Source organism: Nematolebias whitei, chromosome 16, assembly GCF_014905685.2.
Source record: "Nematolebias whitei isolate Nwh7 chromosome 16, NemWhi1, whole genome shotgun sequence".
NCBI classification, from domain to species: Eukaryota; Metazoa; Chordata; class Actinopteri; order Cyprinodontiformes; family Rivulidae; genus Nematolebias; species Nematolebias whitei.
Window position 1 is genome coordinate 36,760,336 of NC_056513.1, and position 22,455 is coordinate 36,782,790.

Below are 22,455 nucleotides of genomic sequence, written 5' to 3' on the forward strand. Positions count from 1 at the left end.
GATGCTCGTGATCTCCGGGCCCTTAAACGTCACTGCACCTCAAACAGGAATGCCACTGTCAAGGAAATAACAGAATGGGCTCAGGAATACTTCCAGAAAGCATTGTCAGTGAACACAATCCACCGTGCCATCCGTCGTTGCCAGCTGAAACTCTACAGTGCAAAGAGGAAGCCATTTCTAAGCAAGCTCCACAAGCTCAGACGTTTGCACTGGGCCAGGGGTCATTTAAAATGGAGTGTGGCAAAATGGAAGAGTGTTCTGTGGTCAGATGAGTCACGATTTGAAGTTCTTTATGGAACACTGGGACGCCATGTCATCCAGACCAGAGAGGACAAGGATATCTCAAGTTGTTATCAACGCTCCGTTCAGAAGCCTGCATCACTGATGGTATGGGGTTGCATGAGCGCTTGTGGCATGGGCAGCTTGCATGTCTGGAAAGGCACCATTAATGCAGAGAACTATGTTCAGGTTCTAGAACAACAATTGCTCCCATCTAGACGTCATCTCTTTCAGGGAAGACCCTGCATTTTTCAACACGATAATGCCAGACCACATTCTGCAGCAATCACAACATCATGGCTACGTAGGAGAAGGATCCGGGTACTGAAATGGCCAGCCTGCAGTCCAGATCTTTCACCTATAGAGAACATTTGGCGCATCATAAAGAGGAAGGTGCGACAAAGAAGGCCCAAGACGATTGAACAGTTAGAGGCCTGTATTAGACATGAAGGGGAGAGCATTCCTATTTCTAAACTGGAGAAACTGGTCTCCTCTGTCCCCAGACGTCTGTTGAGTGTTGTAAGAAGAAGGGGGGATGCCACACAAAGGTAAAAATGGACTTGTCCCAACTTTTTTGGGATTTGTTGACGCCATGAAATTTGGAAACAACAGATTTTTCCCTTAAAATTATACATTCTCTCAGTTTAAACTTTTGATCTGTGATTTGTGTTCTATTCTGAACAAAATATTAGATGTTGGCACCTCCACATCATTGCATTCAGTTTTTATTCACAATTTGTTTAGTGTACCAACTTTTTTGGAATCCAGTTTGTAAATTAAACAAAGAAATGTACTTCCCTGTTCATTGTTTCAACAGTCACGCACGTATGGGGAAAGTCTAATTAGTATTGACTGCAGCAGAGTTTATTTTTATTTACAGAGAAGATTTCAGACAAACATTGCATTTTGTGAGATTCTGGACCGGGTCCATCCCTGAAGCCTGTCTGACTCTCTACTTCTGGCATCTGGTTCTTTTATTCCCAGATGGAGAGGAAACTTGCTGTAACTCAAATAAATCAAGAGATATAATTTCTGTTTCCATTTAATGTTCATCAGGCAGGAGAAAGTTACAGTTTCAGCGCTGAGGCGTCCGCCCAACTCGTCTTAACCCGGAAGCGGAAACCCCGTTTCACAGAACACCCCAGCTTATATTGGCCCTTGGCTCTGCCTTCACTTCCGGGAGCACATCTTATCAGAGTTGTATCAGTGGGGTGACTTTGTGTGACCTGGCTTTATCTGTTTTTGATTAAAGAAATGGGTGAAAGTGCAAATCTATCTATGTGGTGGATGCCAGCAAAATAAAAAAAAGTATTCCTTATCAGACGTTGACCCTGCTCATCAGAGCAGCTGGGCCCATCTCATCTTTACAGAACCAGGCCAGGAACTAGTCCGACTCTGTGCAGACAAAACCGTGGGTCTCAGCATGATAATAGGATAACTCTTAACAATTTCATTGAGGATGACAAAGATAATGTTACTAACACTGATACTATGTTAGATTTATTGTTCTGGATAAAGTTTTACAAGACAGTCTATGCTAGGTTATCTAAATGTTTGCTTGCTAACTTAAGAAGCATGTAGCTAATGACAAGCTGGTTGGAGGATTGAAGAGAATTTATTATTGTTGATTTTTTTTAATTTTACAGATCAGTTAAATAAACTTACTATGCTCTATTCAGCAAAATACACACAGTATTGTTTTCTGCTTCAACTGTACTGAAAGTGAAAGTTGTGAACGGACATGACTTGAAAGTATTCTTCATGCACCCTCTGCTGGATACTTTTACAATTACACCCTTTGCCAGTAAAGACATAGCTTGTTCCCAGGGTTTATCCATCTATCCATCCATCATCTTCCACTTGTTCTGAAGTCAGGTCTCGGGGGCAGCAGCTTGAGCAGAGAGGCCCAGACATTTCTTTCCACAGCCACTTCTTCCATCTCTTCTGGGAGGACTCCAAGGCGTTCCCAGGCCAAACAAGAGACATGGTCTCTCCCAGTGTTTATATCGGCACATAATGGGACAGTTATCACTGATACGATGTTCCCAAACACCTACCGGTATATCGGCCTTAAATATCAGCCACAATGATATATCGGTCGGGCTCTAATTAAAACTCTTAATTTTTTTTTAATATTTTGCTGAAGTGTCTTTTACAATCAGATTCCCACTTTACTGAACATATATGGAAGAATATTATAGTTACTTCAGAGCTGTGTCACATTTTACATTTCATCCTGAATGTATGCTTATCATGTATGCACATATTTATAAAAATGCACGAAATGATGGGTTCATTACAAAGTAAATCCCTTCGTATTATCACAGGTTGACTACAAGGCAGATGAGTGGCTGATGAAGAACATGGACCCTTTGAATGACAACGTGGCCACACTTCTGCATCAGTCCACTGACAAGTTTGTAGCTGAACTGTGGAAAGATGGTAAATTGACTCCAATCTATAATTTAAGACTTTAATCATAATATAAATTAGAGTTCATGTGTGTAACATGTCCTGTAGATTCTCTTGTTTGTAGTCGACTGTGTTTTTAGAAAACAAACACATGAACATGTCTGTCTCTGAAGCCTACTGGCTTTAGTCGTTGTTATTCTGCACGTTTCTAATGCTGAACACCATGCCCACTTCCTTTCTTTCTCTGTCTTGTAGAGATTCAGGTCTTTCAAAAGGCCTCATTCTATGACAATGTCTCATGTCTGGATGAGCTGGAAGGTGAATGGCTGAGATGCACCGCAGCAGACCTGGGCCAAAATATTCAATGCTCAAAACGGTCACTGCTGCGTTGTGAAACACTTTCTGATGCCCAGAAAAGCTAATTCCATATATTTACTCTAAAACAGGATCAATTGGAGTGAGTTGGTGTATTTTTGCCCAGATCTGCCTGTAGCTGGTGCCGAATGTCATACAGTATCTGAAGAGACTCCCACTTGCTTCCAGGCTGCATGGCTCCTTCAGTTCAGCCAAAAGCAGCAGCATCTAGTTCATAAATATGTTACAAATAGAACAGAGTCACATGCTTCTCTTAGTTGATCTAGGCTTTAATTTTAGCTTCGTTGTGTGTTGAAGTTATGTTTGTTCCTAGTGTTGCTGTAGAGAGACGTCGAGAGGCAAATGAAAAATATTTAATACAAGAAAATCCTGCCTCCTGAGAAGGACCACAGACAGAATAAAACCAGATGTTTCAGTTTTTCACTTTAGCTCTGAGCTCATTATGGAGAGTCCAGAAAATCCATCATGTATCACTTTCATCCAAGTGTTAAAACAATCTGTCACCTGGAATTACAAGTGACATTAACTTGTAAAGATGTTCACTTTAACCTTTTAGAGATATATTCAAACTCATCATTAAATTTGTCTGTTGTATTAAACAGCTTGTGGCAAGGTGATCCAAACTTCAGAGCAACCATTTTTATTTGGACTTTTTCACCAATTATCACTTTAGGATCAATGGAAATAAATGTTTTATTGTTTCAGCTACAAATCAGTTTATATAGAAACTAAATCATGTCCTAAAAACACCAATGGTCAAAAAATGTCTAAACTTCTAAAAGTTGTTCAGCTGATTTTAAATCTCACATTAACAGAAAATGAATGGAAACTGCACTTACTGATTATTTCTCGTTAACATGACGCTCTCAAGAGCAACAGATAACATCTATAGTTCATGATTTGTTAGTTACAATAAACAAAAGGAAGTGTTTTGTGCCTACGTTCATGCTTCCATTCCCAGTTTGAAACCCTTTATTCTGATGATCAGCTAAACCTATCCTCATGTTTTTACTTTCATCAGTTCCTGTCTTAATAAAGTTAAATATTTGTGTATCTGGTCCAATAATTGATTCTAAACCCCTGACGAATGGAAAAGAAACCACTTTTGAAAAGCTGGGGATGCGTCATATGCTTCAGAGCCATGCTAAATCTTTATTTACAGCTTAGATGGTTTCAGTTTATGAACTTTTAGTTAAAAGATCTCATTTATATTTAGATGTAATGTAACTAAATAGAATCCCTAATAGCCACATGCTTCATCTCTATCTGCAGAGGGTAGCTGTAGTCTGACATGTGCTGCTCTGGTATATATTTGTTTATCATCCATCTGCACTCGGTCATGTAGCTACCTCATGCTGGCATTATGCTGTCACTGTTCCTGCAGTGATTCTCTCTTCCCATAAACAGCTGTCTGTCCTGACAAGTTTTGTCTTTCTGTTTCCTCACCAGTGGACAGAATTGTGGGCCTGGACCAGGTGGCCGGGATGAACGAGACAGCATTCGGTGCCACCTACAAAACCAAAAAGGGCATGTTTCGTACTGTTGGGCAACTCTACAAAGAGTCGCTCACCAAACTCATGGCCACGCTGAGGAACACCAATCCCAACTTTGTTCGCTGCATCATCCCCAACCATGAAAAAAGAGTAAATCTATGCCTTTATTTTGTAGGGGTGTACGGTACACTTAAGACACTGTGATACGGTGTGATAAAACAAGAACAATAAACAAATGCTAGTTTTTCAAATAGTTTTTCATAAGATATAACCATCCCAGAAACAGATTAAAAAACCTGTTGGTAGGGAGGGTCTAAGCCAGGGGTCTGCAACCTTTAAAGAGCCATTTCTGCCCCTTCGTTCACTAAATTAAACGTGTCCAGAGCCGCAAAACCTGCTAAAACTGTCATTATCAACTGGTGGCCCATGGGCTACTTTAAGTTTGTTAGAGTGAGCTTTTTTGGCCAGTAGGCTTGAAATTATAAAACTAAAATCATCCAATGATTGTTAACATTTATTGATATTTTTACATTTTGAGACAAAAGAAAAGACTAGATTCCTTCCATCCATCCATCTTCTTTACTCGCTTCTTCATTTTTAGGTTGCAGGGGGTCAGTGGTGTCCATATTCAATTTGCAAGTCCATCACAGAAAACTTGATTCTTGTAAAGAAAAATATATCTACAGTTGTCCCTCGTTTATTGCGGAGGGATCCGTACCCTGAAGACCCACGATTACGGAAAAACCGCGAAGTAGGAATAGTATTACAAGTAGTAATCATGGAGAGGTCTGAAGTTTTCATCTTAGGTGCATGTCCATTGTGAGAGACATAATCTAATTTTTTTTTTTTATCCGGAAATCACAATGTATGATATTTTAATAATTTATTTGTGTTACTTCTGAAAATAAGTATTTCAACAACTGTGAAAATCAAAGCCTTTGTTTGCAGTTACAGAGGTCAAACGTGTTTCCTGTAGTTTTTCACCAGGTGTGCACACACTGCAGCAGAGATTTTGGCCCATTCCTCCACACAGATCTTCTCTAGATCAGCCAGGTTTCTGGTCTGTCGCTGAGAAACACAGAGTTTGAGCTCCCTCCAAAGATTTTCTATAGGGTTTAGGTCTGGAGACTGGCTAGGCCACTCCAGAACCTTGATATGCTTCTTACGGAGCCACTCCTTGGTTATCCTGGCTGTGTGCTTCGGGTCATTGTGATGTTGGAAGACCCACAAACCAGGTCAAGTAGAGAGTTTAATAAACTCCATAAAGGTATTCCTCAACAATGTTTTACTAAACAATAAAATAAAACCAAGGAGTGTTTTCCGCATTATATTTGACTTCATGCACAATAAAAATCAACAGAGAACTGAATAACAACTCCCAATATGAAAGTATAAAATGTGGAACACTCAAACTGCTCAGCTAGTTCAGTGCTAATGTGAGAACATTATGCTTCATGTCAGGGTTATTAAATAAATTTATGAATGACCTGGCATAGTTTCATTCAAAGTATCGCTTCATCCAAAATAAATATACCAGACTGTCACAGTACTGTTACACCCCTACTGGAGGAATCTTCTTAGGATCACTGCACTGAGTTCTAGTCAATATCACCTTTAGTTTTCATTTTGTGGTTTGGTTTTCTCTTACAGGCAGGGAAGTTGGAGCCTCACCTGGTTCTGGACCAGCTCAGGTGTAACGGGGTCTTGGAGGGGATCCGAATCTGCAGACAGGGATTTCCTAACCGCATCGTCTTCCAAGAGTTCAGACAGAGGTCACAAGTGCCAAAACTTCTCCGACTCCTTTCTTACAGAGAAGAGTTTCTTCAGTTTATACATTTGCTTGTTTTCCTTTCAGATATGAGATCCTTACACCCAACGCCATCCCCAAAGCCTTCATGGATGGGAAACAAGCCTGTGAAAGAATGGTAACAACGCCTTCTTTTTCCCCTCTTTGTTTTGTAAATCTTGTTCTGGACACCTCTGTGCTCGTCAGATTCAAGCCCTGGAGCTGGACCCCAACCTGTACCGTATCGGTCAGAGTAAGATCTTCTTCAGGACGGGTGTTCTGGCTCATCTGGAGGAGGAGAGAGACCTGAAGATCACTGACATCATCATCTACTTCCAGTCTGTGTGCCGTGGATACTTGGCACGCAAGTAAGCATGTCCTTCACTTGACCTTCTCTACATTTTGTTTGAGTTATTTTAAGTTTTTGTCCACAGTCTGGGAGTAAACAGTTATTGAAACAGCTATACTCTAATAATCCCGTCCTCCCAGCGGTTCTGCACCTCCTTTCAGGCGTCTGTGTTCTCTCACCAACAAATGGCCTGTCGTACTTACATAGTTGTGTCGCAGCTTGTTCTGTTCAGGTTGAAACGACCGCTGCAATCTGAACAGAAAAAGAACTGCATCAGTGAACCGCTGTAATCATAGCGTAATGTATAATGAAATATCAAAAATGTGCTTAAAACTCAAATAACCATTATTGAGTAAAAGTATATTGTGATACGTATTGATATTGAATTATTGTCCAGCCCTAATGTGAAAATAGCACCAGCATTAGCACCATGTAGCATTTTCTTAGCATCAAGGAGTCATTAATATTTCTGCCAAAATCACACTCATTTTAAATTGGCTGTAACAAAAATGTGGCTAAAATAGCGTTTGCTTGAATTTCCGTGAAACGTTTAAGGCTGGGGGTGTTAGGATTAGTCATTAGCTCATTGATACAGTCCAAATGGAGCCACTTCTGAAGTGGATTGGTGCAGTTTTAAAACTAATCTTTGGAAAAAATAGCCTTCACATTGACTGCTGTGAATTTTTCAAGACTTGAGCTGTTTTAAGACGACGACAGTCCATTTAGTTAGATATTAATTATTTATCCCTTTCACACAGAAACCTGCATTAATATAGCTGAACTTTTCCTTAACTCTTCTACAAATAGAAAATGAAGAGAGGTTTGTGTTTTGATGTGTCAGATAAACACTTATGTTAGCAAACATGTGTACTACACATTAATAATTGTCATTTTTATATCCCATGAAATAGTGGAGAAAAAAAGCTCCTTTTTTCATTGATTCTTTTTAAACATTATCACTAAAACATCTAAGTACAAGTTTAAATTGAAACAAAATGGAGATGGTTTTTAATTTGAGGAGATGACTGAGACAAGTCTGACACTGATTCATGTAATACAATGTTTTGTGCCAGATAATGGACTTTGATTATTTTTTAGAGCTTTTGCTAAGAAGCAGCAGCAGCTGAGTGCCCTGAAGGTCCTCCAGAGAAACTGTGCTGCTTATCTGAAGCTGAGACACTGGCAGTGGTGGAGGCTCTTCACCAAGGTGACGCATCAAATATGAGCTTTAAACTGGTCGGCTTAGATACCAAAGAATGACTTTTTAAATTTCTGCTTCAGGTGAAGCCACTGCTGCAGGTCACCAGGCAGGAGGAGGAGCTACAAGCCAAAGACGAGGAGCTGGTGAAAGTGAAGGAGAGACAGCTCAAAGTGGAAAACGAGCTGGGGGAGATGGAGAGGAAACATCAGCAGGTAAGAACAGTTTGACCTGAAATAGACTTGTTAAAAAAATGGAAATATTTAATTTTGAAATTGTTTCTTTTTCCTGAAGCTTCTCGAGGAGAAGAATATTCTAGCAGAGCAGCTTCACGCAGAGACGGAGCTGTTTGCTGAGGCAGAAGAGATGAGAGTTCGCCTCCTTTCTCGGAAGCAGGAGTTGGAGGAGATCCTCCATGACCTGGAGTCCAGAGTGGAGGAAGAGGAGGAGAGGAATCAGAGTCTGCAGAATGAGAAGAAGAAGATGCATTCTCACATTCAGGTTTGTGTCCTCTTCACATTTCTACATACATGATCATCTTAGTTATTATTTAGGTTGTAATTTTATTTTACACTTTTTGTTTCAAAAACTGAAATAATTTAATGAGAAAAATAAGTGAAATGCAAGAAAAATCTAATTTAAACTAATTTAAAAACTGAAAATGTAATTCAGACAGTGGAAGAACACATCAGCTACAAGCTAAAACTTTTAGCTGTTTTTATCATCACCATGACTCGTTATTTAGCTGCAAGTATTTACTGTCGTAGACATTTGGTTTAAAGTAAATCATTTAACCTGCAACAGATTATAAAACTTCAGTCATCATTACTTGTGCACGCTCCTGTCCTGTGTGTTTCTTCCTTAGGATCTGGAGGAACAACTCGATGAGGAGGAAGCTGCGAGGCAGAAGCTGCAGCTGGATAAAGTCACGGCTGAGGCAAAGATCAAAAAGATGGAGGAGGACATTCTGCTGCTGGAGGACCAAAACTCCAAGTTCCTCAAGGTTAAAAAATGGAGCTGCTGATGATAGTCCAAGAGTAATCCTCTCATGTTGGAATCTACTAAACCAAAGTGTTAAATGATGCTTTTAATGGAAAGTCCCCGGGACTCAACATCAACCTAATGTTTTTCCTCACGTGGACACAAACAATCTGCTCGTGGGAAATTTTAGACACCGTACATTTCAAATTATAATTAGGATTATGATGCAGAGGGCTGCAATTGATTATAAAACAATTATTGAAGCACAATTGCATAATCTTAAATCTTAATCCAAAACAAGGAGGCAGATGGCAAGACTATGATTTTCATCCTAAACACTGAAACTGAACTACAGAGATAGAAATACAGATTGGATGCTACCTTTGACTTATTTCACTTAAAAGCATTTGTTTATACATGTCCACGTCTAATAACAATAACATGCAGTATATATTTTAGAGTTTAAGGATGAAAAGCTGTGAAAACACACAGCTTTACTGCAGCATGTTCTACTACAGGCAGCCACAGTAACTACTAGAACAAACAACTTTACAGCACGCACTAACGGCTCATAGGGACTTGTTTTTGAGGCCACATCTGACTCCTTCCAAGTCCAGCTGATGATTTAAAGTACTGCTAAATCAACGTGAGCTGGTTTTTCATTTTCACAACCAGTCTGTGAGAAATATCAGATCCTAACGTGCTAACACAGATACAATGGTTGACTGAAAAGCTTTTCACGAAGAGAGCAGTGACTGGCCGTCTTCTGTCCCTTTGTCAGTCCAACACATCCACCTGGTGCCATCCATCCTCCTCATCACAGAGCTTAGCTTTATAATATAATTATTAAACTAAACTGTTTGTTGTTCTGCCAGACACATATTTTGAAGCCAGTTCTTCTCACAGGCTTTTTATTAATTAGGTGAAGTTCTGCCTCAAGTAGAGGAGTTCAAGTACCTCAGGGTTTTGTTTTTGAGTGAGGGAAGAATGGAGCATGAGACAGGTGGCTCAGTGCAGCATCTGCTGTATTGTGGACTCTGTGCTGGTCCGTTGTGGTGAAGAGAGAGCTGAGCTGTAAGGCAAAGCTCTCTGTTTACCGGTCGGTCTACGTTCCTACCCTCACCTATGGTCACAAACTCTGGGTAGTGACCAAAAGAACGAGATCTTGGATACAGGAGATCAAAATGAATTTCCTTCACAGGGTAACTGGACTCTCTTAGAGACAGGATGAGAAGTTCAGTTATTTGGGAGAGACTCGGAGTAGAACCGCTGCTCCTCCACATCAAGAGGAGCCATTTGAGGTGGTTTGGGCATCTAATAAGGATGCTTCCTGGGCACCTCCCTAGGCAGATGCTTCGGGCATGTCCAACTGGGAGGAGAACTCGGACACGCTCGAGAGACTATGTCTCTTGGTTGTCCTGGGAACACCTTCGAGTCCTCCCAGAAGACATGGCTATGGAGAGACATGTCTGGACCTCCCTACTCAAACTGCCTCTCTCAGCCTGTTGCTGTTTGTCTCAGATGAACTTGTATGTTTCATGACTCGGCTTCAATACTTTGATAACAGAACTGTTCTTTTCTTAAAACAGGAGAAGAAGCTGCTGGAGGACCGGATTGTGGAAATGACCACTCAGCTAACAGAAGAAGAAGAGAAAGCAAAGAATCTTGGCAAAGTCAAGAACAAGCAGGAAATGATGATGGTTGACCTCGAAGGTATTTTAATGGCTGTAAGCTTTATTGAAGCATGTTTGTGTAACGGGCATCCAGAGGATCTGACTCAACCTTGTTAGATACATTTGTGGCGTTTCGGCATCATTTGTGCTGTAACATTATTTTTAAGTTTTTTTTCTCATAGAAATAAGTGTTATTAAGTTTATTTTCAATATTTGCTTCCTTTACATTTTGTCATTGCATGTTCCTGACTTCAGAACGTTTAAAGAAGGAAGAGAAAACGCGACAGGAGCTGGAGAAGGCCAAGCGTAAACTGGATGCTGAAACCACCGACCTGCAGGACCAGATTGCTGAGCTTCAGCTGCAAATCGAGGAGCTAAAGATACAACTGACCAAGAAGGAGGAAGATCTACAAGTCGCTTTGGTCAGGTCAGTCATTTAAAAAGTGAAAACTGAAGATTAGGTGAAGGCCACAACTGTTGCAGAAATATCAAGGAGACTGGAAGACTCGGCTTGTTAACAGGTTTTTTTTTTCGTTTTTTTTTTTTACCAGAAGACATTTTGAGCAGAGATGTTTGTAATTAATGAGCAGCAGAATACATTTACCTTGAAGGTCACATGTGTGTTTTAAAGAAGGAGTCAGTGTAAAAATATAGAATTGTTGTCCTTCTTGTTGTAGATAGTTCTTTGAAAGATGTCAGTTTGGAGAACTAATTTAATTCTGATGAACTTACAGCTAATCTGAACACAGCCAGGACCAGAGGGAGTTGTTGTCACCTTTACATACCTGCTAACTCGTCGCTTTTCAGCTAAATTCACCGATTTCAAACTAAAATATGTCATTTACGTGAATCATACAGATCAGAGCTCATCTCTTTAGGGGGTTTGTCGTCGGGGGAGGAGGGGGAGTCACCTCCGTGTTGCGCGTTAGCTTACAGCTACGTTTGTCACATCAGCTGTTGACCTGTGCGTTTGTGGGGGGGGGGGGGTGTTAGGATGTGTGAGACAAACTGAGCGTGTAGCATCTTAGCTAGCACATCTGTGTTGTCATAAGCTGGCTCTGGGGTTGTGACAAAAATAGGTGCTTGGTGAGAGCAACTCTTTTTTGAAAGATTTTGCCCTAACATTAGAGAAGTCCAGCTGATGGAGTTCTAGAGAACAACTATGGAGAAAGAAGCCAAGTAACACAAGTTTTCTGGAAAGTAAAATAGTTAAAAACAGTAATGAAGGAGTACTGGAAAGGAAAACAATGGGAGAAGGAGATCTTATTCCAGGTGGATTGTGAAGGAAAGGAGAATAAAAGTTATGAAATGTAGAAACTGGTGGCACCAAGGTAGGAATAAACCTGTAAAATATTTTGTTTCAATAATTACATGCAGGTTGACAAAACTGACTAAAATGATTTTGTTTTGTTTTTGTCTCTTGCTTGGCACAGTGTAACTTAGTGTTGTGAAAGCTGCATACTGTATATATGATATATGATCTATGATATAGATATATATATATAGTTGCACACCAACTGAAATATTTCAGGTCTTTAATTGTTTTAATACTGATGATTATGGCATACAGCTCATGAAAACCCAAAATGCCTGTCCCAAAAAATTAGCATATCATGAAAAGGTTCTCTAAACAAGCTATTAACCTAACCATCTGAATCAACAATGTAACTCTAAACACCTGCAAAAGATTCCCGAGGCTTTTAAAAACTCCCAGCCTTGTTCATTACTCAAAACCGCAATCATGGGTAAGACTGCTGACCTGACTGCTGTCCAGAAGGCCATCATTAACGCCCTCAAGCAAGAGGGTAAGACACAGAAAGAAATTGCTGAACGAATAGGCTGTTCCCAGAGTGCTGTATCAAGGCACCTCAGTGGGAAGTCTGTGGGAAGGGAAAAGTGTGGCAGAAAACGCTGCACAACGAGAAGAGGTGACCGGACCCTGAGGAGGATTGTGGAGAAGGGCCGATTCCAGACCTTGGGGGACCTGCGGAAGCAGAGGACTGAGTCTGGAGTAGAAACATCCAGAGCCACCGTGCACAGGCATGTGCAGGAAATGGGCTACAGGTGCCGCATTCCCCAGGTCAAGCCAATTTTGAACCAGAAACAGCGGCAGAAGCGCCTGACCTGGGCTACAGAGAAGCAGCACTGGACTGTTGCTCAGTGGTCCAAAGTACTTTTTTCGGATGAAAGCAAATTTTGCATGTCATTCGGAAATCAAGGTGCCAGAGTCTGGAGGAAGACTGGGGAGAAGGAAATGCCAAAATGACAGAAGTCCAGTGTGAAGCACCCACAGTCAGTGATGGTCTGGGGTGCCATGTCAGCTGCTGCTGTTGGTCCACTGTGTTTTATCAAGCGCAGGGTCAATGCAGCTAGCTATCAGGAGATTTTGGAGCACTTCATGCTTCCATCTGCTGAAAAGCTTTATGGAGATGAAGATTTCATTTTTCAGCACGACCTGGCACCTGCTCACAGTGCCAAAACCACTGGTAAATGGTTTACTGACCATGGTATTACTGTGCTCAATTGGCCTGCCAACTCTCCTGACCTGAACCCCATAGAGAAGCTGTGGGATATTGTGAAGAGAAAGTTGAGAGACGCAAGACCCAACACTCTGGATGAGCTTAAGGCCGCTATCGAAGCATCCTGGGCCTCCATAACACCTCAGCAGTGCCACAGGCTGATTGCCTCCATACCACGCCGCATTGAAGCAGTCATTCATGCAAAAGGATTCCCGACCAAGTATTGAGTGCATAACTGAACAAGATTATTTGAAGGTTGGTGTTTTTTGTATTAAAAACACTTGTCTTTCATTGGTGGGATGAAATATGCTATTTTTTTGGGACAGGCATTTTGGGTTTTCATGAGCTGTATGCCATAATCATCAGTATTAAAACAATTAAAGACCTGAAATATTTCAGTTGGTGTGCAATGAATCTGAAATATATGAAAGTTTCATTTTTATCATTACATTATGGAAAATAATGACCTTTATCACAATATGCTAATTTTTTGAGAAGGACCTGTATATATGATATATGATCTTTTTGGAGTGTACCAGAATGATTAATTTATACATGTTAAAAAAATTACTAAATCTTCCGGGGGGAGGCAGGCGCTAGATTTGTCACCTTTTTTATCCCTTCTGAGTTTACAGGTATGCCTTTAAACACCTCCAGTTTAGAACATTTCATACTGGTTCATGGGTCATTATTATTAATCAACCCACTGTCAGATGCACTTTGTTCTTGACCCCAGGCTGCACAGGAAGTGCCACAGCTAGCTGCTTCTTTTTACGCTTGCATTTATCCACAGATTTCTAGAAAATAACATAAAAATGATCCCAGCTGCTTGCATGATGGTGTTTAAAAAACTTCTGGCTGAAGGATTTATCGTCTTGTCCTGTGTATAATGACACTTTCTACACCCTGATGTCTGCACAGGATGTTTGATTTCAAACATTCACCTGCAAGCTGCAGTGTCTGACTTCCTGTCTGACTCGGTGCCTTCAGTTAAGGCTGTACTGACACAACGATGTGAAAACAAGAACAATGTGCTGCTGACTCACATTATTCACAACTGATCCATTTCCTTTACTCACTTGTCTGTGCAGGGTTCCAGCTGGGGCCTCTCTCCAGCTCAGATTAATTCGTTCTGATTCACATTAATTCATCGTTCAAAATAGAAAAGCAGAATTTAACCAACATAATGCAAATAATAAAGTATTCATCTTGACATTAGTTTCTTTATAGGCTCCAGTATACTGCCGCGTACGTCCGTTCACGTACGCGTGTACTGTACGCAGAGGGTTCAGACATGATACTCCAGCGTACACCCCGAGCAGCTGCAGAGCAGCTTCACAGACAAGGAGCGTTTACCTTCGGGACAAATTGAGGTCGCTGATTGGTCATTTGCCGACACGCCTACTGGATTGATTGACAGGTCGGAAAAAAGGAAAAAAAGCGAGTGCTGGCAGCCTCACGCAGCGGTGTTCTGTGTTTAGATGTTGTTAATAAAAAGATCTAAAAAATAAAAACAGAGCGCTGGCTCTGGAGCCCACACATCAGACCAGCCCACCAGGAAATCTCCAGACCCTCCCACAGCCACGCTGGACATGAGTTTAATTCGCTCGTGACAAATTCCTTCATTTCTCACCATTTCAGTGATGGCATCAACGAAGGAGGAAGAGATCACTGCCTCTTGGCAAAAAAACAAAAGAAAAGGCCAGATCAGGGATGAAGAAGGGGAATTTAATTCATTGGTGTTGCATACAAAACAGTTCGTCGCTGGGCAGTTTATTATGCGACACCGCGTACACGTATGCGGTCGTAAAAATTTGAGCTTTGCAAGGACATGCCCTGGGGGGTACGCACCTCTGCATACGTATGTGCGTACCTCTGCGTATGGATGTACGCGGCAGTATACTGGGGGCTTAAGAGATAAAATATTTCCTAATAGGAAAAAGTATTTACATTTTTGTTTTGAGAATAAAAAGCACTTGTGCAGTTCTTGTTACTGTTGAAGTTTGAGAGTTTTAGTCAAAGTGTTTATGACTTTTAGCTGTTTTTTCTCAGTATTACTAAATAAAGGTGCAGCAGAAAGCTGATCTGTCCAAAACAAGCTCGAGTGAGCTGAACACAGTTAGAACAAAGTCGTTCTCTCTCAAAATGTAAAAAAAACTCTGAGAGAAACGACCCACTGAGCTGTTTTACTTCCAGCATCATGAAGACGTTCTCCTCTGACCGTGGAGCCTCACGCTCATCTTGTCTTTAGAGCTCGTGTTATTTCCAGCCCTCCACAGTCAGTAACCAAAATAAATGTTTAAACAAGAACACGAGCTGTCAGTGACCTCCTCTCTGTTCTCGTGGTGCTGCGTGTTCTCACATAAATCAAAATCAGTGTAAAAGGAAAAACTAGCTGATTTTTAATCATTTACATGTGAACTCATGTCCTGATTGAAACTATGATTTTTCATACAGAAACGTTTTATTTTATGCATCTTTTTCCACATTTTAGACATTATATTGTATATTTTGGGGGGAGTGGTGGCGCAGAGGCTAGAGAAGATGGACCTGTGATTGGAAAGTTGCAGGTTCAACTCCCGGTACAGTCAACATCAAAATATGGGTGGAAAATGTGAAACACCCACACCTGCCTCCACCTACATTTGCCCCACTCTGGGCCCCTGAGCAAGGCCCTTAACCCCCATCATCTGCTCCCAAAAACAGGTCTCTCTTGAAAATGAGTGCTCATAGGCCTGTTGCAATAAACAATAAATCAATTAATCGCATGATGAATTAAAATTATCTACCTCATTTTCATTAATCGGCTTTATCGTTTCTTCGTGTCTCTTTCTACTGAAGACACTGGATGACAAAAGGCTCAACATGACTCAGTTGACTGAACGCTCCCTGTCATGACTCGGTCAGTTTTACAGAGACTGGCTTAAAGTTTGAGGTGGTAGTAGCTGTTAACTCTCAACACATGCTCTAAACACTAACAGGTTGCACAAGGTCTCGTAATGTTGCAAGAGGCTGTGCATAATGTTGTTTTCAGGCTCAAAACAACAACAACTCTGTCACTTGTCAGCATAAGATTATTTCAGTTTGGGGCTCTAGTGGGACCGGCAGCTTGGGATGTGCATTCCTTCAGGAAACGTCTGGCCTTTAATCTTTGCACAGATGAGGAGCTGCAAATTTAAAATCAGAGCAGAAATGAAAGAATAATGAGTGAAATGCAAAAAGAGGGCTTTAATGTTTATGGATTGATATTTTTAAATACAAAACAATTTTTTATTAGTGCTATTAATGTGCTCAGTGGTAGAAACAGCCATTTGAAACACAAACAGTAAAATGAAACAAACTCCCTCTATAATTTAAATATAAGCTTTAAAACAATATGTATGCTTATTTATTTATTGTCCATTATAAAACTGGACATGGAAGCTTACACTTTTATAACAGTGACAGTCTTTGAATATTCCTAAAGACAATAATCTTTGGGAAATCTTTGTTTTAGTCATGATGCAGACTGAGCTGTGGGATTATAATCCACATGTGTTCTTCCAAACAGGAGCGATGAAGAAGCTGCGCAGAAGAACAACGCCTTGAAGCAGATTCGAGAGCTGCAGGCCCAGCTAGCTGAGCTCCAGGAGGATCTGGAATCAGAGAAAATGTGTCGAAGCAAAGCTGAAAAACTGAAGCGGGATCTGAGTGAAGAGCTGGAGGCTCTGAAGACGGAGCTGGAGGACACGCTGGACACAACAGCTGCCCAGCAGGAACTCAGGTACCTGCCTTATTGATGAGGAGAAAGAGGCTTAACAGTAGCTTTTATGGTAACTTGTCGCACCACGTGAGGATAAAATTCATTTCAATTATTACTGTTTACCTTTGCGGGGTTCCACAGGGCTTAATTCTTGGACCCCTTCTGTTTTCACTGTATATGCTCCCTTTGGGCTCTATCCTGAGGAAACTTGATCTTTCTTTTCACTGCTATGCTGATGATTGTCAGATTTATCTGCCCTTAAAACCCAATAGTTCTTGCTGCATTCACCGTTTGTTTAAATGTCTTGATGACATCAAGGCATGGATGGCTTAATTTTTTTAAGTTTCAATGATCAGAAAACTGAAGTTGTTGTATTTAACCCTAGCTCTACTGCTGTCTCTGTTCCTGTAAACCTTGACTCTCTTGAGCTGTATCTTAAGCAGTCTGTTAGAAATCTCAGGATAGTTTTAGACTCTGACTTTAAGTTTAATAAACAGATTAACTGTTCTGCAGAAAAGCTTCCTCCAGTTAAGGCAGATAGCTAAACTTAAGTCTGTGTTGACCAGATCTGACCTTGAAAAACTAGTCCATGCTTTCATTACAACCTGACTGGACTATTGTAACTTGCTTTATGTTGAGGTCAGTCAGTCCCTTTCACATCTCCAGCTTGTCCAAAATGCTGCAACTCGGCTCTTAACAGGAACTTGTAGGTTTGATCATATTTCACCAGTTTTGTCCTCCCTACACTGGCTCCCTGTACGTATCAGCATAGATGTTTAAATTGTCCTGTTGAGCTTAAATGGCCTTACACCCTCATAACTCTCTGACCTACTTGAACCAGATGTTCCTTCTTGGGCGCTAAGATCATCTGACCAGCTGCCTTTAGTTGAAGCTCAGAGGAGATCAGGCTTTTTCAGTCGTGGACCCTAAACTCTGGAACAATCTGCCCCCCAACATTAGACGGGACACTTCACTTCCTGTTTTTAAATCTCTAATAAAAACACACCTGTTCTCGCTGATGTTTAACCCGGTGTGATTTGATTTAGTATTTTATTGTCCTGTGTTTTTATGTTTTTCTTTTGATGCTTTTAATTAATTTTTGGTATTATTTTTCATTAAATTACTGCCATTGATTTTATCGTTAAGCACTTTGGCAACAGCTGCTGTTTTAAATGTACTTTATAAATACATTTGACTTTGGTGTGGCAGCTCCAGTAGATGTAAATAGTAAATGGTAAATGGACTGTACATATATAGCGCCTTTCTATCTTATAGAGATACACCATACCATACCATACCACTTTATATATAAAGCACTTAAAACAGCAACAAGGCCAACCAAAGTGCTGTACAGACAAAACAACAGGTAACACACAAAGCAAAACAAAAAATGAGGTAAATCAGAATATAGACAAAAAACGATGCAGATAATGACGACAAACCAGTGTGGAGCATACAGGATCAAAACACAGATCATCTTGTGTTGAAAGCTATTGAATAGTAGTGAGTTTTTAAACAGGACTTGAAAACCAAGAGGGAGGGGGCCTGTCTGACAAGCAGAGGTAACTCGTTCCAGAGTCTTGGTCCTGCTACAGAGAAGGCCCTGTCACCTCTGCGCTTAAGACGAGTTCCTGGAACTGTGAGGAGCAACTGGTCCGCTGACCTCAGGGAACGTGGTGGGACATACGGTTGTAGCAGATCAGAAAGATGGGGGGGGCGACACTGTTCATTGATCTGTAGACATACATGAGTATTTTGAACTGGATTCGAAAGTGAACCGGTAACCAGTGCAGTGAGGCCAAAACTGGTGTAATGTGCTCTCTTTTGCCTGTACTGGTTAAAAATCGGGCTGCTGCATTCTGGACCAGTTGTAGTCATGCAATGGAGGTCTGACTGATACCAAACAGGAGTGAATTGCAGTAATCAAGCCTAGATGTAATGAATGCATGTATTACTGTCTCCAGGTTATTTTTGGACAAAATGGGCTTCATTTTAGACAGCCGCCTCAGTTGGAAGAAGCATGATTTTACAATCATGTTTACATGATTGTTAAGTTTCAGGGAAGGGTCCATTATCACGCCCAGATTAGTGACTCTTTGTTTTTCTGACAGGGTTAGAGCGGAAAGGTCGATGCAGTGGTTTGTGATTGTGTCGTTGGGAGGGAACAACATGACTTCAGACTTCTTTTCATTGAAACTTAAGAAGTTTAAAGCCATCCAGTCCCTGATGTCAGCCAGGCAGTTGAGCAGCGGTTGAATAGAGCATGTACCATTGTGTCTTAGGGGGAAGTAAATTTGACAGTCATCGGCATAGAAGTGGAAGGGCATGTTGTGTTTCCGGAAAATAGCACCAAGCGGCAGCAGGTATAAAGAGAATAGGAGGGGACCCAGGATGGACCCCTGCGGAACCCCCCATTTAAGCTCTGCCTCTGCGGAACTAAAATCCTTGATGGAGACACAAAAGGATTTGTCAGTGAGGTAAGATCTGAACCAATTGAGGGCTGATCCTGTGACGCCCACCCACTGCTCCAACCTAGCAATGAGGATCTCATGGTCGATGGTGTCAAAGGCGGCTGTGAGGTCCAACAGGACAAGCAGCACAGAATCATCAGTGTCTGTGGATCTGAAGATGTCGTTAAAGACCTTCAGCAGGACAGTTTCAGTGCTGTGGAGAGGTTTAAAGCCAGATTGGAATAGCTCTAAGATGGCGTGATCCTCCAGGAAGCACTTCAACTGGGACTCGACTATTTTCTCCAGTACTTTAGAAACAAATGGGAGTTTGGAGACAGGCCGGTAGTTGGAAACGACTGAGGGGTCAAGTATTTTTTTTTTTTTTCAGTAGAGGCTGGATAGCAGCATGTTTAAAGGATTTTGGCACCACGCCAGTGGATAAACTACTGTTTACGATAGCCAGAATGGATGGACCTAGAGTTGGAAACACCTCCTTTAGTAGTCGAGGGGGGACCACATCAAAGGGGGAGCCAGAAGGTTTCAAGTTGCACATGACCTGCTCTAGAGAAGATAGAGTGATGGGTTCAAAATGGCCAAAAGGAGCTACAGATTGAGGTGGGATGGATGGGTCATGAGTTGGAGGGGCAAAGCGCTTTACAATCTGTGCCTCATTTACCCATTCATACAGCACTCTACTAGATCTTTACAAAGCTAATGGAACAAATCATTCTAAAGAGAATAATCAGAGCTTTATCACATTCAATGGGACACACATCGGAGGCAACAAGGGGTTCGGTGCCTTGACCAGGGACACTTCAGCATGTGACTGCTGGTGGATTCAAACCCCCAACTCCTGCATTGGAGGACGACTGCTCTAACCACTCAGCCACAGCTGCCCGATGTTCCATAGATGTTTTTTTGCGTCACTTCCTGTGTGTCTGACATCCAGGTCCAAGCGAGAGCAGGAGGTGGCAGAGCTGAAGAAGGCCTTAGATGAGGAGACCAGAAACCATGACGCTCAGGTCCAGGACATGAGACAGAGACATGCTCAAGCACTAGAGGAAGTGTCTGAACAGCTGGAACAGGCCAAGAGGGTGAGTTTGTCAAACCGCACGGCTTCAGGCAGAAGTTGTTTGCACCTGTACAAGACTTTTGTTCTGCACAGTTCAAGGCCAACTTGGAGAAGAGCAAGCAGTGTCTGGAGAGTGACAACAAAGAGCTGGTCTGTGAAGTGAAGACTCTGCAGCAGGTGAAGACAGAGTCCGAATACAAGAGGAAGAAGCTGGAGACCCAGCTGCAGGAGTTTACAACCAGAACCACGGAGGTGGAGCGAGCCAAGGGAGAGCTGACTGAACGCTCCCTGAAGCTGCAGGTAGAGCAGACTGCTGCTGCTTCATGATGATGTCCCGTCTGCTCAGTTAACGAACACCTCCAACTGTTTGTGTTCCTCAGACGGAGCTGGACAACGTTTCTGCTTTGCTAGAGGAGGCGGAGAAGAAGGGCGTCAAACTGGCTAAAGACGTCGACAGCCTGAACAGCAAGCTGCAGGATTCTGAGGTTTGAAGTACAAGAAACTACTTGATGAGGAAGGACAGTGTTTTTATGTGCAGATATGTTTTCATACGTTACAGCAGCATGGTAGATGTTTCCAACAGACAGGTTCTCTGTTACACGTACTGAAGGTGCAGCAATCACATATCTAATGAACTAAAGACATTTTTATCAGTTGTCCTATGAAATAAAGAATAAAATCACCTCATAGCTTAAAGAGCATGACACTAACAGAATGATTGGTTTCTGTTGCTCTCTGATCATTTCTGGACGCAGGAGTTGCTTCAGGAGGAGACTCGTCAGAAACTCAACCTGGGCGCTGTAATCCGCCAGCTGGAGGGAGAAAAACACAACCTGCTGGAGCAGCAGGAGGAGGAGGAGGAGGCCCGCCACAGCCTGGAGAAGCAGCTACAGACAGTGCAGGCTCAGGTATGCATCCAGAACCACAAGTACCTGAGCTGAAGGTTCTGGAGGTGAACTCCTGTTGATGAGATGCAGCGCAGTTGGACCTCAGTGAGGCTTTTTAACATCACCAAAAGTGTGGACTTGGATGGAGTTACCACCTGCAGTGGATAAAATGTTCACACTGTTGCATTGTCTCATGTGTTCTTGGACATGTCCTCCCTGCAGCTGCTTGAGACCAAGAAAAAACTGGACGAAGATGTAGGAGTGATAGAAAGTCTGGAAGAGGCAAAGAGGAAACTTCAGAAGGATGTGGAGCTCACCAACCAACGTCTGGAGGAGAAGACTATGGCCTTGGATAAAATGGAGAAGACCAAGAACAGACTACAGCAGGAGCTAGATGACCAGATGGTGGACCTGGACCACCAGAGACAGATTGTCTCCAACCTGGAAAAGAAGCAGAAGAAGTTTGATCAGGTACAGAGCATCACCTGGATGAGGAGGTGGAGTCACACGTCTGTCTGAAGGCTGTCGTATTGTTGTGTGTTTTAGATGCTAGCTGAGGAGAAGACCGTCTCTGCTCGTTACGCCGAGGAGCGTGACCGAGCCGAGGCTGAGGCCAGGGAGAAGGAGACCAAGGCTTTGTCTTTGGCCAAAGCTCTGGAGGACGCCTTGGAGGCCAAGGAGGAGCTGGAGAGGTTCAACAAGCAGCTCCGCGCTGAAATGGAAGACCTGATGAGCTCCAAGGATGATGTAGGAAAGAACGTGAGTGACCTTTAACCTCTTCAATGCTCACAAGGTCATCTGGTGCATGTGAACAGACACGCGTCTGATAATCCATTTTAAATGTGAATCCACATGTGAACAGTCTGAACAGCTGTTGATGTCTGAACAACAGCTGGAATGTTGATTACTACTTTATTGAAACCAAAACTGAAGTGGTGATTTCTGGAGACACTACTGGGCCCTCCCTGTAGGTTCCTTGGCCCAGTACAACAAACTGGCTGCGAGAAATGTGTGGTTTGAACTGGATCCTGAGCTTAAACTAGATCCAGATCATTTTGTCCTCACTCCACAGGCTGCCCACGCATTTTACATCCACTTTAAAATAACATTTATTTTTGAAGTCTTTGTATAGCCTCCCCCCCCCCCCCCCCCCACCCCTACAAACCCCTCCCCCCCCCCCCCCCCCCGGTCAGCTCATGACACTGCCGCGTGGGGGGATATGTAGGGATGCTATGGGGG

At 42.1% G+C, this 22,455-nt stretch overlaps 1 protein-coding gene across 1 annotated transcript in view; it reads left to right on the plus strand.

Annotated features, from left to right (window-relative positions):
• LOC119422498 (myosin-10) overlaps positions 1-22,455 on the plus strand; it is a 102,646-nt gene that overhangs the window by 67,489 nt on the left and 12,702 nt on the right. The window contains exons 16-33 of the mRNA XM_037689874.1: positions 2,607-2,721; positions 4,516-4,709; positions 6,210-6,331; positions 6,415-6,484; positions 6,553-6,713; positions 7,793-7,901; positions 7,976-8,107; positions 8,187-8,393; positions 8,758-8,895; positions 10,463-10,586; positions 10,802-10,973; positions 16,616-16,828; positions 20,207-20,351; positions 20,423-20,629; positions 20,710-20,814; positions 21,085-21,237; positions 21,439-21,687; positions 21,763-21,975. Of these exons, the coding sequence (XP_037545802.1) occupies positions 2,607-2,721; positions 4,516-4,709; positions 6,210-6,331; positions 6,415-6,484; positions 6,553-6,713; positions 7,793-7,901; positions 7,976-8,107; positions 8,187-8,393; positions 8,758-8,895; positions 10,463-10,586; positions 10,802-10,973; positions 16,616-16,828; positions 20,207-20,351; positions 20,423-20,629; positions 20,710-20,814; positions 21,085-21,237; positions 21,439-21,687; positions 21,763-21,975 (2,829 nt within the window). The remainder of the gene's footprint in view (positions 1-2,606; positions 2,722-4,515; positions 4,710-6,209; positions 6,332-6,414; positions 6,485-6,552; positions 6,714-7,792; positions 7,902-7,975; positions 8,108-8,186; positions 8,394-8,757; positions 8,896-10,462; positions 10,587-10,801; positions 10,974-16,615; positions 16,829-20,206; positions 20,352-20,422; positions 20,630-20,709; positions 20,815-21,084; positions 21,238-21,438; positions 21,688-21,762; positions 21,976-22,455) is intronic.